Genomic DNA, 19,587 nt, shown 5'->3' on the forward strand with positions numbered 1-19,587 from the left:
TTCCACATTTTCTTTTGAAGCAAATAATTGCTTCAAAAGCAATCTCTGAGTATTAAAAATATACCTCAGATACATTGTTTGATTTGAATATTGTTTCCCCTTCAGGCAGGCACTTGAATAGTTTCCCCACTTATCTCTCTCACACACACACACACACACACACACACACACACACACACACACACACACACACACACACACACACACACACACACACACACACACACACACACACACACACACACACACACAAATCACACCAAACCCAAGGCTTTTCTACAAGAGATTATTTTAATATACAGAGTTCTCAAAGGAAAGTGATGTATCTGAGCGGTGGCCACCTAGTCAACCACCGACTAGAAAACCTCTTGAGGAGAACAAAAAGGACAGTATGAACACGGAAAAGACACACTTCAAAAACCGCGACACATAGTGCAAGTATATATACACAAGTAAATTATCTTTTAGGGAACATTCAACGATATATATATCTTTTTTTCTTTACAATGCAGGGTCTATAAGGTGTTTGTGCGTAGTTCCGTCTCCACCCAGTGAAGCTGGCCTGCCTTCCCGACGAGTGGCAAGCTTTTAAAAAACAAAAACATTCCACAAAGAAAGTTTCAACACTTTAAGTGCACTAATGTCGAGTATTATTTATAAAGTACTTTACACAAAAATCAGGTCATATAAATATATATATGTATAAGTTAAACTGTCTACAGTACTTTCTGATAGATTCAGCACTATATATACTTTCAAGTGACAAAACAGAAGCACACAGTAACATCTTCTGATTAAAGCAAAGGTTCAGAGCAAAAGTACGCCAAAGGAACGTGAGGAAATGGTGAAACAAAGCGATTTGTTAAGGATTGTTTTTTAAGATGGAAGAGAAAAAGTTGTGAATTCAATGTACCGAACTCTGATCAATAATACTGTCTTTATAAATGTTCAGAGTGATCAGATATTGTTTGCTTTTTTTTTCTTTAAATATCTAAACAACTAAAGTTGCTTACACTACACCCCATAAAACTTCAGTCCTACAGAACCACTGTATCTTTTTTTTTAACACCGAAAGACGAATGGGGGTAGCGTTTAAAATGTAAAGTAAAACCTAAACAAGCAGCCTATTTAGTGCCAGACAGAATGTCTAAGGATAAGCAGAAAGGACAAAGAAAAATGCAACCAAAAACAAAATCTGTCAAAATATTTTTACCAAAACAAGGCAAGGAACAAATAAATCCCTCCCCACGGCTTCCTTTAATTAGCTGTTTTGCTGCTCCACACCACAGAGAGGATTGATGGACGGATCAAAACTCCAATGAGGGCACTGCCAAACTGCTTTCAAGAACTATCCACCAACAGATGTTGGGGACAGTAAACGTCAGAAGGGGTGGGTTTGGAGAGGAGTACAGCTCCGAACTGAGCGTATTCCCAACATCATCATCCTACTTTGATGCGAGCACAATAAAAGTGTTCTTTATAAAAGAAACATACACTTATACGTCTAATTACACACGCACGCGCACACACACGGGAAAAGGGAGGGAGAACCAAGGCATTTTGTGTTTTCGGGTTTCTACGATTATACATACAGAATTCTTACTTAGTTCCACTCCTGCCTCCAAACGGCCTCCCCTCCCCTCCCCAACATCCTGTTGACGACGGCCTCCTTGGCCTGCTCCGGCTAAGGTGTGCCGCAAGGCGGTCGTCTGGGCCCACTACTATGTCAGGGTGCATCGTGTGTCCTGGGCCAGCCCGTGTCCCTGAGCGTTCTTTGGGGCGGGGGGAGTGGTTGTGAGAGTCCTCACTGGGGTGCAGCCACAGCCTCAACCCGAGTCGGAATCACTGGTGTCTGAGGAAGACGAGGAGGAAGAGGACGAGGAGGAGTCTGAACTGGAGCTACTGCCGCTGAGGCGTGACGGCTGGCTGTTGGGCTCCACGTTGCTCGGCTTCTCCGCTGAAACCAAAGGGAAATATAAGTCTAGGGTTGAAAGATCTATAATATATCAAGAGCTATTTACAGAGAATTGGTCCATGAGCAGTTATCAAGTGCACACACCCACTGACAACGGTAATTGTTAGGGAAAGGGAAAGGGAAAAGCATGCGTTACCCTTGGGTTTGGCAGGCTTCTTGCCAGAGTTGAGCTGTCCACTAACATCCTGAAGTCTCCTCTCGAGCTCCTGCCTCTTCTCCAGAGTCAGCTCCTCTTTGGATTTGCCACTGCTCGCCTTCTTAGCTATTCAAAATAAATAGTGGAACCAACAGAATTATAATGAGATCACAATGGATGCCCCTGAAATTATATCAGAGGAATGCTTTTCTTTCAGTCAAGATTGAAAACATAATTTCAAGCTTAGCCATGCAGAGCAGTAATTGTCTTCATCCAAGTAAAATAAGTATAAAACGTTTTAAAATTCACATGGGTTGACAGCACTTTTCTCTGCCCCTATTGCCAAATAAGGCACTTGACATTTAAAATCAGTCTTGCAGGCATATTCACAGTCAAGCAGCAGTGGATACCATGCGAGGCGAGGCAGTTAGGTTTCCATGGTAGCTATGCTAAGTCTGACTCACTGCATGGCTTGCATGTTAGCATTAATAACCTGGCCCATTTAGTGTAGATCCTGCATATAAGCATGGCTAGCTTACTGTAGAGCTTGCATGAATGTAGTTAGCCTGTGGCTAGTCTCTTACAGAGACAGTATTTCCATACAGAATGAGAATGAGACAGTGTTGATTAACAGAGTTGAGCACCGCCTTCTTGTCAAGAAGTCTTGATTGACATGCAAACAGGACCAATCATGTGTAGACGTTAGGAGGAGGCACATGATGACGTAATGAAAATTAACGTAAGACACGGACACTAGCCTGGGGCTAGCTCACTGAAGGGCTTGCATGATAACCTGGTTAGTCTGAGTCTAATCTCGGACCCACTAGTGCTACTCTTGGTGTGTTCCGTCATTTACAGTCTCAGAGCATATATAGCGTTCCTGTTCGCCTTTGTGATTGTGTCATGAAATTGGCTAGTCGTTGTTTATTGTTAGCTACATTAACCTCTTTAGCAAACCAGCCCGAAAACAAACAACACAACTTTACATTGTATTGCAAGCACAGCACTGTATAAATTGGTGACCGAAAAAAAGTAGCAATGTAATCAAGTGTGTAAGAGCATTTAAAATCAACATTACAATGAAAAATCGTGGTAAAAAAATATTTAAAAAAAAATCTCTTCACGGGCGCAGAAATTTTGCTGAGAACGTCATCACTGCTCTCGGTCTACTCTCAGATTTCCGAAAGATGAAGACAAAAAGAGGGCGTGCTTTCGAGAAATGCCGCAAGAAAGCTGGGCGATCTTCGACTTTCGACTCGGAAGTCTGGCATCCGAGGAATGAGGAACACACCATAGCTGAATTTGACATTCTTAATCTGTTACAGTAGAACCTACTCAGTTAAAGCAGAAAGACGACACAGACTGGATTGGGAACCAAAAACGGAAAAGGCCATTTTGAGGGAACTCGAGAGTTGTAGTAATGTAAAATCCTAATAAAACATAAATAGACCATATCCTAGGCTAATCCAAAGTTTGCTTTGCCATGTCTTGCATGAGAAACACTGGCAGTTTCAAAACACCCTAATGTCACCCCAAAATGACAAATAATTTCATAATTACTCAAATACAAAACACCATTAACATTCCTATGCTTGCGATCTGACGTCACGATGTACAAGCCCTATTCTAGATTTCCAATAAACAATAACATCGCCAGGGGATGAGGGTTGGGTGGAGCTTAGTCAACTGCAGGCCACAAAGTTAAGGTAAAGTGAAGAAACATTTACAAAAAATAGTGAACATTTTATTTAATATAATAACAAATTATATTTTATAGCAATCTGCAGATACCTCTGATAATTTAGGGCATGTACGACAACATGGTTAGCATGTTAAGGTTGTTAACCTGGGGCTAGCTTATTGCAGGGCTCGCGTGTTAGCATGCTTAACGCAGGGCTTGCGCGTGAGCGTGCTTAATGCAGGGCGTGCGTGTTAGTGTGCTTACTGTAGGGCTTGCGCGGCTTCTTCCTCAGACACGTCATGACGTAGCGCTCCAGCTCCTTCAGTGTGGACGGCTTGAGCGTCTCGAAGTCGATCTCGATCTCCTCGGGGTTGGTGTCCCTCAGGGACGGCTCCCGGGCCTGGATGATGTGCACCACACGGCCCAGCTTCTCCCCCGGCAGCTTGTTGATGTCCAGGCTCAGCTGGCGCTTCTCGTCGTACGACATGGGCACGATCTCCTCCTCCTCCTCCGAGTCGTAGTGGGGGAGCATGGAGGAGGGTGGCGGCGGGGCAAAGAAGGCCTTCTTAGAGGTCCTGGGGAGGAGGAGCAGGGGGAGGAGTGAGGGGAAACATCTCAGCTCCTGCATGAACACTCTGTTGTTATGTAAGTACATTGTCTTTGATGCACCATTATATTACTGTGTGCATTGTAAGTAGGGCTAGCCCGAATTATTCGAATATTCAAATACTCGTTCGGAAAATTTGTATTCAAAGCTTAAATCAGTATTCTGAGCTTCTTTTTTTTTTTTTTTTCGTATGTGACGTTACCAGAGCGAGGGAGGCAAACTATAAGCGACACCAAGCAGAGAAGCAAGGGAGGTGGAGGAAGAATAGATATCTAGTTTCCCTGTCAAAATCGGTTCAAGGGAATATATAGGGATTATTAATGTTATTTTTGATGGTGTGTTTTTCTGGAACGAATATTCGAAATATTCGCTCTGAAAAACCAACGAGTATTCGAAGCCTGAAAAATGGCATTCGGGCCAGCCATAGTGTTTAGGTTGATCATTACAGCTATGTGGGTTTGTTATGACCATTCCGCTTCTTCCGATTCGTACTACATTCACAGACAACACATGCCTCGCTAATTCCACTGTACAAAATATGGGATGCTGCTGCATATTTGATAATGAAATACTTTTCACTTTCAATGCAGCCGTGTAATACTGGGTCTGGGATTAGTTGGATTACTTTAAGGGAGTTCCCGGATGCCCATAAGTGAATAATCAGATTCCATTGCGAGTAATCAGATTACTTTACTTACTTGCTGTTCTTGTTGCTCTTCTTGCCCGGGCCCCTCTTCCCGACCGTGGCGGCCCCTCCTTTGGTGGACTTGCTTTTGGGGGCCTTTCCCGGCATCTTCCACTCCTCCGCCTCCGCCTTCACCTTCACTGCTCGACTCCTCTTCTCCGGCTTCTTCCTCTTCTTCTTCTCCTTCTTCTCTTTCTTCTCCTTCTTCTTCTTGGGCTTCACCATGGGCCCCTGGGAGAGTGCGGCCAGCTGCTCGTGGACCGCACGCAGCTACCATGACAACACAAGTAAATAGTCAACAACACTTCCATAGAGATAAACGGTGAAAGTTGGAGATTTGTGCCAAAACGTTACTAAAAGGTGTTGCACTGCCAGCTGCTGAATGTGGGAGTTTCTTCAATGGACACGCGCACAATCCCACTCTGGGCGCACCGGCACTAGAGTTTGAACGTGCAAGTCTCTTCTTTTTGAACACATCTTTTGACAATGTTTGGGTAAAAGTTTCCACCGCATGAACTAGCAACCTTCGCAGAACTTAGTGCGTTTCCACAGCAAGGACCAGGATCCAAATTAAGTTCTGGGGAAATTATTTTAACCCCCTGCGGGGCTGAGCGTTTTTGATTAGTGGAAGACTCACAGGAGTTTATTTCAGACATTTCAACATCTGCAGCCGCAAACCTACAGTTTTTGTTCACACACACACAATCTTCTTATTGCATTCAGAGTGGTTAGGCACATTCATACAATAATCGCTTTGTTTCATATGTTGATCATTCATCTCGACAGCAGCAAACGCAACAAGACAATGTTTACTTGCCCTTGCCCCTGAATGTTGATTAATAAAGATGGGCATTATGGGCGCAAAGTATTCAAAACGAACTGATCATAATCATTTATGGCTGCACTATCATACACATCTATATTTAAGTATGCTTTTTAACCATTTACCATGACGTCTTGTTCACACTACATGCGTCCGTCGACGGATTACCGAGAGCGTGTCTGACGTATAGGGGACTAGTATTTGTAGACACATACTGCAGCCAATCAAATCGCTTTCCGCTACAAAGCCGATGTATGGATATAAATACAAAAGATGACACAAACCACAGGTGACTAAAAACAATCCTATCATTCCACATTTCAAACAAAATATAACAACCAGATTTTTCCTGCTTGTTATTTAAAAATGGATCAAATAGATGCGTGGAGTGTATTTGCATAACAGCGATCTGATTGGCCAACGGATCCGCCGCTTCCTGAAAAGTTGAACATTTCTTAACTTTTTGACACAGGCAACTGAGCCGAATGGACGGACGGACCCACAATGCATTTTGCGAACACCCCATGCAAAGTCAATCAGATCCATCGACAGACAGAGGTAGTGAACAAGCCATCAAAAGAGTCACCGAGTCATATCTGAGACTGACATCTAGTGACCCAACATGGTATTAAAATAGTAAGACCTGCGACAAAAGAAAATATCTCAATGTAAAAGTTAGATGTGAATAAAATGTAGCTGCCATATTAACATCTTCATTATAATGTCAACTCATGATTGTTAACTTTCCAAAAACATGTTACCACAATGTGTCTGGTTGTCGTCTGGGTGAAACCTCCTTACCTGGGTGCACACCTGGTCCTGGAGCTCAGCTAATCGGTGTGCTCGCTCCTCCTCGCTGTCGGAGCTGCTCTCGCTGTCCTCGCTCTCGGTGCTGGGCTCGCCCTCGGACGAAGAGGAGGAGGAGGACGAGGTGGAGGAGGAAGAGGACGACGACGACGACGAAGGGTGGCCACTCATAGACATGGCGGGGCGGTCCGTGTGGGGCTCGTCCGGCATTTTGGCGAAGCGGAACTCAAACACGTCCTGGAGCGGTAGCAAAAGTAATAAAGTAAGAAGATGGGAAGGGAAAAAAAACAGACATTCAATGAAGTACATTCAAACCCTTGAATCCACGGCAATACAACACAACATCTTGCAAATAGGGATGCATCAAATTCATACAGGCCCAGAGACCATAATTCAAATTCAAATATATATATTGATATCACATTATTGAAGTTACGTAGTTGTTAAGTAGACATTCATACAGGGGGGTTGGTCACAAGGATTTCCTTGGCCAGGATGAGCTTAAGTCATCCTGCTTGTTTGATGATTAGGATACTTCATCAATTTAGAAAAATTTCAACCATCCTACAGTTTCTCAAGCACCCACTATTCTGTTTAACCAAAAAAAGACCAGTCACCTAACCTAGGCTAAATGATGAGGTCCAGGTGGTACACAGGCTCTTTGAAATGAAACCATAATAACCAAAACATATCACAGATGGATGCATCTACTACACAGCGCCCAAATAGTGGGTCATGAAAGTGTCAGAAAGTAAATTAATACATCTCAACGACAGCTAATCTACCCTTGGAAAGCCTCAGGAATGTATGTCCCCCCCCCGCGTGTCGTTTTTACTTCCTCAAAGTTCAAAACAATTTAATCTTCTAAAGCCTTCTGATGCTTCATCAACAACCTCATGACCCTAGGAGTGGATGAGGGGTTTGACTGATACGGGGACCGACCTGCAGCTTGCGGGCCATCCCCACAACGTCGTGGTCGGGGGGGTTGTACTTGTAGCAGTTGGAGAACATGAGTCGGATGTCAGCAGCAAACTGCTGGGCGTCCCTGTACTCCCTGCAGTCCATCTTCCTCTGAGGAAGAAGAGACAAACAAGCACAGCACACACTCACAACCATGTACTTCTAACAGGAAGTCCCGGAGGACCGCCCAGGGATGGGATGGGTCAGGAATGTTCCAATTGTGTTGTGTGTTGAACCCCCATCTGAGAATAAACAACTCTTTAAAAATACTTTCAACGGAAATAATTTAATACGAGTCTTGCAATACATCCAATACATCAACATTTCAATAGCACACATAAAAACAAAAATGTAAAACATTTATAAGAAAGAATAATCGACGACTAAACAAGAAAGCCAAAGAGGTGGGCTACCTTGACTGTGCTGAGGTCCATGGGGTACTTGATGATGTCGTGGTAGTCGTGGAGACCGAGGGCGGTGGCGTCCACGGGCTTGTAGAAGGGCCAGGCGTAGCCGGCGTGCTTCTTGGACAGCATGTCCTTCAGCAGCCCGCTGCAGTGCCGCAGCTGGGGGCTCAGCTTGCCGCGGCGCGCCGGCTGCAGCTGGATGGAGTCCGGCAGGTCCTTCTTGGGGGGCTTAATGGGCCGGCCGCTGCCCACCCGGCGGGCCGCGGCCGCCGCGCTCACCATCATGGGCTGGAGCAGGACGGGCCCGCCGCCGGGGCCCCGCACCATGCCCAGGACGGGCCCGCCGGCGTCCATGCTCATGCCCCCCAGGGAGGAGAGGGTGAGCGGGGAGGAGTCGTGGATCTGGCCCCCGTGCCCGCCCTTCCCCAGGCCCACCATGCGGGCACCGGCCGACAGCCCGACGGGCAGCCCCATGGTGGAGGGGGTGGTGGTGTCCGCCTTCCGCTTCACGCCCTTCTTCTGCAACGCACACAGAGAGGGGGCTGTGGTGGATACGGGGACAGAGGCGGTCCTTATGGTTACGCACGCACAGATGGAGAGGAGAGCGTCATGGCGGTCAAGGAGAGGGTTGTCATGGTAACTGATCTTGGGCCGCAGAGGGCTGTTGGGGTTACAAAGGTGGAGACAGGGTGACAGTGTTGTGATAAAGAATGCACAGACAGCGATTGTTGTTATGGTAACATGTACGGCAGAGAAAGGTTATCATAGTGACACATTAAAGTGTAGTGTATACCACAGCAACCCATTCGGGAGCCTTTTCAATTATTGGAATGTTTCCCTCGTCTGAGCTCTGTCTTGTGCATTTGGATCGACCGTCCAGACGGATCCAGCGTTTTCGAAGGCCGTTTTTTTTTTTTTTAAACCAGGTCCTAGGGTGAAAAGAGAAAAACTGCCCTATGCGTTTTTCGTGTTAGGTGTCGTGTGGATGCCAGGTATGCGAACGATGACGTCAACACCCCCCACTAGGTGGCACCATTAGATTTCTGTCTAATTTGTTTTTGGTTGAATTATTTTTGTAGATTTAAATACAGCCCCATGGTAAATGTAATCACTAAGCGTACATTAAAAAGGGTTTTCTGCTCAAACTAAAAGGTTGAACAACTGCTTTCTGTTTGTATACAGCGCTCAGGCCTGATACGCATACTCCGCCTCGTCTTCCTCTTTTATGTTGGAGAACCAGCGCCACATAGAGGCCTTGAATAAGTACTACAGCGTTTCTACAGCTAGTTGCATTTTTGCAATGATTCCGTCTTGACGGAGATATTCCTAAAACGCTGCCGAGGAGGGGAAAAGATTGTTTTCGCCCGTGTGGACGGGGACTGAATTGGTCTGTGGAAAACCATGGTGGGAATAATGTCTACTAATACACACAAAGCGAAGGCTGCATTGAAAAGGTGAGTGCAGGTTTTCAGTAGAGCCCGCCGGGCCCGGGTTCCAGTGGCGTGGTGCCTTACCTTGGTGGTGGGCTGCGTGGGGGGCATGCCCATGATGGTGGGAGGGGGCAGGCTCTTGGTGAGCACGGGGTGGGGGGAGCTGGCCTGCAGGGACTCTGTGTCTGAGGAGGAGGGGGAGTAGAGGGACTGGGACACCGCCGGGACCTGGTGTGCTCTGGATGCTATGGGTGGGGGGGGGGGGGGGGGGGAAACACATGAACACAGTACTTTAGAAAGACCCGTCGACACACTTTCATCCAACTCCGCTTACAAGTGAGGAGCACACAGTGAACACTGGAGTAGCTACCAAGTCTTGCACGACTGTCCTGCTGTCATTAAAAGCATGGCCTTCAAAAGGGGCTGAGTACCTCAAGGAAGGAACACATGTTTTGAAACATGACAGGTAGCCCATTGCCTAGGATTAGCAGTTAGTACTTAACCAATTTAAGTGATTTTAGAATCCTGTCTTTTAAGTAGAAGGGCATCTTGCATGCTTACATGCCTACACATAAACTGCAAACATTGGGGATCAAACATCTATTCCTGGGACTGTTCTCAATTGAGCCCAACTAGCTCCAAAACACACAGGAAGTGCAAATACAAGGAACCTGTCTTCAGGGTCGGCACACAGCCATAGACAAGTTTGGGATCCGTTTGGGAACAATCGTGGTTATTTAAATGCAAAACATGAGTCAAGAACACTCGAGATGGCGCTATACTATCTCGCCATACTCGTATCGACGACACAACATTTCTGCGACACTTTGGTCAGAATAAAGTAATTTGCTGTAAAACGCAGATTTAAGGGCTGCTATTTGACCAACTATTCGATTTACATCCATTATATGTAACCTGGGTGGAGACTCGCACGTGTGATGTCAACATTGGATTGATTATAAAAGCGCTTGCAATGGATTATCACAAGGGCCGTCTCCTGACAAAGTTTGCCACGGACTCACCACTGGACTTGCGACCTTTGCCCCGGCCCGCCTTGGTGCGCTGGGTTGGGGGTGCCAGCTCGATCTCCTCCTGGGGCATCTGGGCCACCTTCTGGAGGAAGATCTTCTCCAAGGACTGGGCCATCAGAACAATGTCATCCGTGGGCTAAAACCCAGAGCGCAACGGCACGTTAGCATGTAGCTACTCCACAGTTCAGTTCCAAGCACAGGGGCACATTAGCACTTAGTCTCTCCATACTAAAGCTTGCAGCACAGCCTGTAAGTATGTAGCTCCTCCACACTTTAGCTGCAAGCACAGTCTTTTAGTATGTAGCTCCTCCACACTATAGCTCAAAGCACAGAAGACATTAGCATGAAGCTCCTCCACAATAGATCACCCAGAATAGCATCAAGTTAGCATGTAGCTCCTCCAAACGACTGCTCCCAGAACATGAAATTAGCATGTAGCTCCCCCACACCACAGCTCCCAGAACATAAAGTTAGCATGCAGCTCCTCCACCCCACATCTCCCAGAACATCAAGTTAGCATGTAGCTCCTCCACACCACAGCTCCCAGAACATCAAGTTAGCATGTAGCTCCTCCACACCACAGCTCCCAGAACATCAAGTTAGCATGTAGCTCCTCCACACCACAGCTCCCAGAACATCAAGTTAGCATGTAGCTCCTCCACACCACAGCTCCCAGAACATCAAGTTAGCATGTAGCTCCTCCACACCACAGCTCCCAGAACATCAAGTTAGCATGTAGCTCCTCCACACCACAGCTCCCAGAACATCAAGTTAGCATGTAGCTCCTCCACACCACAGCTCCCAGAACATCAAGTTAGCATGTAGCTCCTCCACCCCACATCTCCCAGAACATCAAGTTAGCATGTAGCTCCTCCACACCACACCTCCCAGAACATCAAGTTAGCATGTAGCTCCTCCACACCACAGCTCCCAGAACATCAAGTTAGCATGTAGCTCCTCCACACCACAGCTCCCAGAACATCAAGTTAGCATGTAGCTCCTCCACACCACAGCTCCCAGAACATCAAGTTAGCATGTAGCTCCTCCACCACAGCTCCCATCAGAGCAACACCTTAGCAGGAATCTCATCCACACAACAGCTCCCAGCCAATCATTCCGTTAGCATGTAGCTCCTACACACTACAACCCACAACCACCAGCAATGAGCTCCTATCCACTAGCTATTGATGTTGTCATGGGAGACTGGGCCATCAGAAGACTTTAATCTGTGATTCAATAACTCTAATTAGAGCATAGCGTGTAGGCATGCAGCCCTTTCACCCCGCAGCACATATCTCTAGAGATTTGACGTAATACTAAGAGCCCATTAAGTAGCTTCAAAGTCGTAATTTCCCCGCCTAAAGACGGCATGATAAAAAAATAATAATGGACATATTCTGAATAATAACCAGTAAGAGTCCTGTACAGTGCACAGCAACACTAGCAATTTTATGTTCCAATTACCCTCACATCTTCTGTGGGCTACGATACTTGATTAGGAACATCAACCACTCGGGGAGTTGCACATTTCTGAAAACGAACGTTTAGGGTTGTTTTAAGGACAGGTTTGTGAATGCCCAAAGCCTGCCATTCTGAAGCAGGCAGGGGCGAATCGAAATGAGCCAAACACATGAGACAGGACCAATAGTCAACATTTCGGTGTGTCAACCACTATATTTCATCCTAGACAAACCAGAAAGGGGGATCAATGAGCTAAAAATACCGGAATTGTCCTTTAAACATGCGCTGATCACGTGAATGCACAACTTTTTTTTTTCTTTTCTTTATCAGCCGATCCACGGATCACTTGCTTCCCGAACCGTGAGGGTTGATCCGTACGGATCACAGGTAAGCCGTGAACCGTTGCAGCACTACAAACGAGCGAGTCAGTTTCGCCGCCCCCACCTATGTAGGAAGGGAGCACATTTGAATATTACCTCCCACTTCCCAACTAGGGTTGTTAACCGATGACCGATGGTGGACCGTCTCAACGTTAACCGAAAAAAAGAAAGAAAAAAAAGATGATCAGATGAGGTGACTTATTGGAAGTTGGACGGACACCGCGTCTCTAGCCCACTGTTCAATTTCTCCTCAAGTCTTAATTATTCTCGCATGCCAGCGGCGGGGAATATCATCTCTAAATGATTATGGACAGTAGACTAAACGCTATAAGACTATAGTTAGCCATCTCATTCCAAGATCTTTTTGTGTGAAGTGAAAAAAATTATCCCCAACCTCAAATTTTCCATCTCCTCCAAACTAAACAAGCGGCGTCTCTTCGGAGCTGTCATTTTCTTAAATGCATTGCATGCTGCGATGCAAATGAGCTCCTAACGCTGCCCTCTTCCGATTGGCCCCTGTTGAATCCTGCGCAGGGTCTCAACCAGGTCCGCGCCATCTCAGACCATTGTGGGCGTTCAAGCCCGCTCTCTACAGTACACACGGTCAACTTGCAGTAAGCATGCCTCGTGTTTCAATTCAAACACAGGTCGTGCCGCGGTTAGAGCCACTGCCTCTCACTCGGAGGGTGTGTGTGTGTGTGAGAGTCGGAGGCCAAACGGGAGAGAGATAAGCAGAGTCACGAAATAGCAGGAGGCTGGCGCGGCTCGAAAAGGCTGTTATTTCAAATTTCACATTTTAATCTGATCGGTTAACCGGTTACCGGTTAATGAGGCTCGGTGGCCGGTCAAGAATATTTTACATTCACGCCATCCCTATTCCCCACCCCCCCTCCAATCTGAGCATAGCTAAGATTTTGTGGACCAGCGGACGAGCAGCTCCGATGGGGGGAGCTCGGCAGCTCAGCTCCTGGAGTGCAATCCCTTTCTCCACCGGAGCAGTCCGGAGAAGGAGACATGGAAGAGAAAGGGATTGTACTCCCGGAGCTGAGCACAATCCGCCGAAGCTTCGGAAGCTCCTGACGCCGAAGCTTCGGAAGCTCCTGACGCCGAAGCTTCAAAGTTTCCCCAATTCTTCTCTACCATGGCTGATATAACCCCCACTACGAGTCTTTACTTGTTATGGAAGTACCAGAGACTTCAGACACAGTCTTTAGATTCATAATATCATCCGAGGCGCACATAGCTTTTGGCCGTGATATTAGATATAATATTAAATACCTATATATTATATTATATTATAAAGATATAGCGCTCCAGGAGTCCGCACACGGGAACAATCACTTCTGCTCCATGCTGTGGTTCACTCTGACAGCTCATTGGTCAATAGGAAGCAGCTCATTTGCATTAAAGCTACAGACACCAGAAAAAGCGCATTCTGAAGGGACTGAAACAGCGGGGAATAGCGTAGAATAGGCGAGATTTTTTTTCCTAAAAGCTATTTCCAACAAACAGCTTCAAAAACATGTTTCTTGGAACTCATATACTATGTTTACTTGTTGGGAAAACACCATAATATGCCTCCTTTAATGTATTTTTGAAGTCAGAGAACAGGATTTAAATCTACAGACGCTACCATTGCCAACTGCAAGACGCAAAAGGTGTGTCTTCGTACCTTGTTGTAGATGTAACAGTTGGTGAACATGGTGTTGAAGTCCTGGATACACTCGCTGGCGCTGCAGTAGAAGTTGTTCTCCAGGCGCTTCTTGATCGACCCCATGTCCATCGGTTGCTTGATGATCTTGTGGTAGTCCTGGGAGAGAGAGAGAGATGTGGAGAGAGAGGCCAAAAAAGGTAGAGAAATGTAGGGGAAAGGGATGAAATACAGTGAGATATTAGGAGAAGTAGAGGGGGTGAGACAAAGGAATAGACCAAAATAGGTGTAGGTGATGAACAGTGAGGGGGAGGACAGAGAAACAGCAAAGGTGGAAATGGAGAATGCAGGAGAGGAAGGGATATATAGGGGGAGAGTTGAGGGTTCGAGGGAGGAGAGAAAACAGATTATGGAAATGTTATCCAAATGAGACAGTCCTCTGATGAGAAGTGGCCCGGGGTTGGTCATTACCTTGTCCATCACTAACCTAAGGCTCAAAGGCACTGGGGAAAACCTTGAGGCACATAACATTCATTTGCCACAATGGAAACAAGAGGAAACCGTAGGAGAAGATGGACTGTTTGAACCACCATCTTAAAAGGGGTCTCCATTGTCTGCAATGTACATGTAGATATATTTTAGCTAGATGGCCCAGCTCCCAACAATGCATCCAACTGACATGCACCTACAAATTCCATTGCAAAAAGTCGTGTCAGGAAAATGAATCCATCATTCGTTTTGTGTGGTACACAATGGCTAAAGTACAGAACCCAAATACAGCAACGTTGAGCATCAAGCAATTCACCGCCCCAATTCAATCTTCCATTTCAATGAAACGGTAATTACAATCCAGACCATCTCAAGGTCCTTAGACCTCTCAGACCTATACAGCTGGTAGTGAACGAATCTTCCTGGAAGAAGAGCCCCCCCCCCCCCCCCTTCCCATTTATTTCTTACAGGTAGTTTAAGGCCGTATAAAGCGCGTGTTTTCCTTACCGGCAGGTTCAGGCGGTATGCATCGACGGGCTCGTGGAAGGGCCAGGCGAAGTGGTGCCTCCACAGGGACTTCATCATGGCCTTCTGGAGGAACTGCAGCTGGTTGGTGACCCGGCTTGGTCGGCCCGGGTCCCGGACAGGGGGATGGGGGAAGCTGGTGGGCCCCTGAGGCTGGGAGTGGCCCAGTGAGGGGCTCTCGAAGTCCTCGTACAGCAGGGAGGGCTTGCGGATGCGCTTGCCTGCGCCGGAGCTGCTGTGGGTGTCCATCCCGCCCCCGGACAGCCCCAGCAGTGAGCTGGAGGGGGGGGGGGGAGAAGGAGAGGGGCACAGGGAAAATGACGGAGAAGTCAATCTCGCAGCATTTGGTTAAAAAGGAAAACAAAAAGGGAATGTCAAGGGTAAGTTAAGTTCAAGTAGGTAGGCATATCATCTCAAATCGATGGCATACGTAATTTTTTCATGTTGTCTGCGATTCTCCTCCAACTTTCGTGTTGTGCGCTCGATAGGCTAAGTGTGAACATCTCAGAATGAGCACCTTAGACAGAATTAAGACCCGCTTTATATTGAAGCTCTGCAGTAACCAAGTTGGACTTGAACTGGGAGTGGATGTGAAGCCCAACAACTTCCTCCGAACAGCATGTGATATTTAGGCTGCCAGGTAGAGTTGAGTGCACTGTGACCGATTAAGTTGAACTAGAGAAAACATGCAGATTTCTATTATTATTCCCCTGTATTTTATTTTTTGCTGCTATTTTACCCCCAAATAATTTCCCATTTATTTGAGGATGCAATTGAGGATGCCCTGGCTTAATATCTATATCAACTTATGAGTGATTATCCGACTAGAAGTGTCCTACCTGTGGATGCCCAACTTGGGTTGTAGAATACGAAGATTAACTAGCACTCCTTTTACAATTTAGGGACTACAATTAGCAACAGTAGCATTAAGCAACTCACATGCGAGTGAGATTTTTTTTTACAAATCAATCAAAGCAGCATTAGAAATCAATATTGGAGAACAACAAAAATTCCAAGTACAGCATGACCACGTTTCTGGAGTCAATCAGAAATGTGAAAGATTTCAAATAACAGGGCCTTGGTTGAGGCTTGGTTTATAAAGGCACATTTCGGCCATGGAAGCACTTCATAATACGCACATTGCCTAACATTCAGAGGTCGGACACACACACACACACACACACACACACACACACACACACACACACACACACACACACACACACACACACACACACACACACACACACACACACACACACACACACACACACACACACACTCACACACTCACACACTCACACACTCACACTCTGGTCTTGCACCTGGGAAAGTCATCAAGACCTATCTAGGAGGAACTGAGATCAAACCAGCAACCCTCAGAGGACCGGCTCTACCTTGTGCTGCTGAAAGAATAAAAGTGGAACTCATCCTGATTGGGTGAGTGGAACTCTACCTGGGATGAGTTTTTGACAACAACCACATGATGAATCACCCTCCTCAACCACCGGCAGACTCTCTGTGATTGTACTTTATGTCTACAAGTTAACCCAATTGGCTATCTATCCAATTGCATTTTATCTTTCACTCATGCTTAAGATATTTTGAGGCTTGTTGAAAACAATCTTATCACTGGTCTTCTTAAGGTAAATTCAATTTGTGACTTCATTCCAAAATATAAAGTACTGTGTGCAGTTATATACATCATACATCACAACAATGTCCATTGTTTTTCACCCTAATAAACATGGTTCCACAGCAATAATAACAATAGTTAATTTGGATAGCCAGCCTCTGACAAAAATATGTATGGCACTCTGACAGTTAGTTATACAAAAATGTTGACGGATATTCCATTTTATACAGCTATGGTCCGACGAGGTACGAGAAGCCTGAATTTTATATTCTTGAAGCAAGCATTTGTTTTTTGAAGCAAACACATTCGGGATGATTTTTATTACAAGAAATTATGGTGAAATGCCCTTTTGGTGCATACTGATAATTAAAGCCTGTAATTCTAAATGCAAATCAATTGAAGACAAGAAAATGAGCACGGTATAAATAGTAACATTTTCAGCATGGGACAGACAGACACACGGCCTTCCAAGGGCAGGTTGTCAATACCTGTACTAGGATGATCCAAGAAGAAGTCCTCAGACGAACCGATCTACCTCCTGCGCTGCTGCTGACAGGGTTAAAGTGTAACTCTACCTGGATGAATGAATGAAACTCTACCTGATTGGATGAGTTTTAGAAAACCACGCATGATCACACCCCCTCCTTAACCACCGCAAATGCTAACTCAGGCTGTGTGTGTGGGGGGGCTCTGTGTGTCTTTTACTGGTGGACTTGCTGTGTAATTATTTCAATTTTGACTACTTTCACTACAGCAAGCGGATGTCAACACACACACACACATCCATGCAAAGGCAACAGTTTCCATCAATAGGCTGCTGTTTATGGCAGCGCAATGGGAACTTGCTTTGTTAGTAAAAAACAAAATGTGTACACAAATGTTGCTTTATTACTACACTTAATGCTCGTTTACCTCTCGGAAACATGCAGGTACCAGAGTTATCTGTTTTAGTCTTCTCTAACACATACATTTACGAGGAAACATCCAGGCATGACGAACAAATTAACCAGGTGTATATTTATCGAATAGCGTGCAACTAATAGGAAATCGCAATAAGACTACAATAAGAGTTAATGTAGATTGTAGCTATGGCTAAAACTGTAACCATAACCAATCATCAACCGACTTCTTACCGCCTCTGGTAAAGTTCCTCACATTTTAAAGTCCTACTTTATGGAAGACAAAAAAGGTCCCCTAGATCCCATCATTATGGACTTCCAGGCACTCGGGCATCAAGGACTCGAATTGAAATAATGTAAAGCTCCGCTTGAACTCAAAACTGACACATGCACCATAGTCTGACACACAAATGAACACCAAGCGTGCCGTTTTATATTCTCACCAGGATTTAGATAGCCAGGCATTCATGATGGCCGAATACATTAGGTGCAACTAGTTTTTTCAGACGATAATTACAGAAAAAAATCATTGAATGGATTGACTCTTGGATTGTTGGGTTTTATTCTTGAGAAACTTTTACTTCCCCTATCTATCGGGGGTAAATATCAGCAGTAGGAAAGTTACTTAGTGGGACCTTGGCGAACATATAAGGTGGCGGCGCACACAGCGAACCAGCTGGTGATCGCGTGGTGCGCGGGACGCCCCGCCCCCGGTGTTTGTAAACACTCCCAAGCTTGAACGTCCCGATGGACTGACAATCAGCCGGACGGGGGACACGCAGTGCAACGATGTCCTCATCATCATCAACAACAACAACAGCCCCGTAACACTATAACCTGCCGGTGTAGCCCAGAGCCAACTTGCTTTTGTTCAGCGTTGTGAACCAGGCTGCTGGGTGTCGCCAAGCTACGGCTGGCTCATCAGACGGCCGGTTTTATACCCTGGCTACGCAAACAAGTCAGCAGATCACCACCGTTGTCACCGTGCAAGACCGTACAAACACTTATGTGCAGAAAAAGCCGACGGATATAATTCGCGGGTCACTGACGTCTCACTGCTGTACGTTTACACCGACGGACAAATGAATGAATTGAATGCGCCAGCAGCAGACGTCCAGCCATGTTGCACTGGCTTTAAATGTATAGGGCTGGCCTCAAGAAACCTGGACACGTCGGTGTTCATATTAGACAGAAAGGTGCAATGAAGGTGCAGTACTGCATTTCATTTCCTATCATGGTCGGTGACTTTTGGGCGAATACCCCACCATCCATGCTAGCTTGGATAGAAAGGATAGCTTAACGTTACACTAAAGCTAGTGAGATGACAACATCCAGAACCCCGCTTATATATTTAAATTGCAGGTATATTATACCTGTCGCGGGTTGGGTTGATGGCCGCCTCCATCGGGGTGGATCCGGTTTGTTATTGTTATCCTTATCACCCAGAGTTGAGGCGGTTCTTAGACAACGATATGTACTGCACTAGTCTGCAGTGAAATGGCGCCCTAACGCTTCCGCTAAGCTCTTTATAAACCAACAACGTGTCAGCACGTAGTATTTCCGGCTACGTCAAAGATACCGGGTGATTTCATTGGCTGTGCGTAAAGACGTAGGCGTATCAAGGCCACACGCCCAAGACTGCTTTGGAACATCTCGTCCTTTTTATTACCAAGTAGACCTTTAAAGTGGTCTGCAATTCTTACTGCAGAATATTTTATAATATACCTAAGTATTAATGTCAACCTTTCTCCAAATGCTCTCCAGAAACAAAAACGCAATATATTGTATGATTGTGGATCGACCGACGTACCGCATTTCTTTGGAGGATCACCTACTAATACATCATTGATGGCTGCACTGCACATCCCTGATAATGGACGTTCGCTTGAGCAAAATATTCGGCTAGCTGAATAAAGCGTAATGTCAGCTTTATGTTATTGTAAGCAGCGAACAATTAATATTCGAACAGAAGATGGCGCACAAGCTTGCTTTTGAATCAAGACC

At 45.8% G+C, this 19,587-nt stretch overlaps 1 protein-coding gene across 1 annotated transcript; it reads right to left on the reverse strand.

Annotated features, from left to right (window-relative positions):
• Positions 1-925: 925 nt before the first annotated feature.
• brd2b (bromodomain containing 2b) lies at positions 926-19,112 on the reverse strand. Its single transcript, XM_060064473.1, has 12 exons — positions 18,957-19,112; positions 15,031-15,325; positions 14,056-14,193; positions 10,534-10,678; positions 9,596-9,756; positions 8,088-8,600; positions 7,657-7,785; positions 6,709-6,951; positions 5,098-5,354; positions 4,057-4,367; positions 2,112-2,237; positions 926-1,957 (listed from the first exon to the last, which is right to left on the reverse strand). The coding sequence occupies exons 1-12, from the start codon at positions 18,986-18,988 to the stop codon at positions 1,827-1,829; spliced, it is 2,481 nt and encodes an 826-aa protein (XP_059920456.1). The 5' UTR covers positions 18,989-19,112; the 3' UTR covers positions 926-1,826.
• Between the last annotated feature and the right edge of the window lie 475 nt (positions 19,113-19,587).

This window comes from Gadus macrocephalus, chromosome 11 (genome assembly GCF_031168955.1).
Source record: "Gadus macrocephalus chromosome 11, ASM3116895v1".
NCBI classification, from domain to species: domain Eukaryota; kingdom Metazoa; phylum Chordata; class Actinopteri; order Gadiformes; family Gadidae; genus Gadus; species Gadus macrocephalus.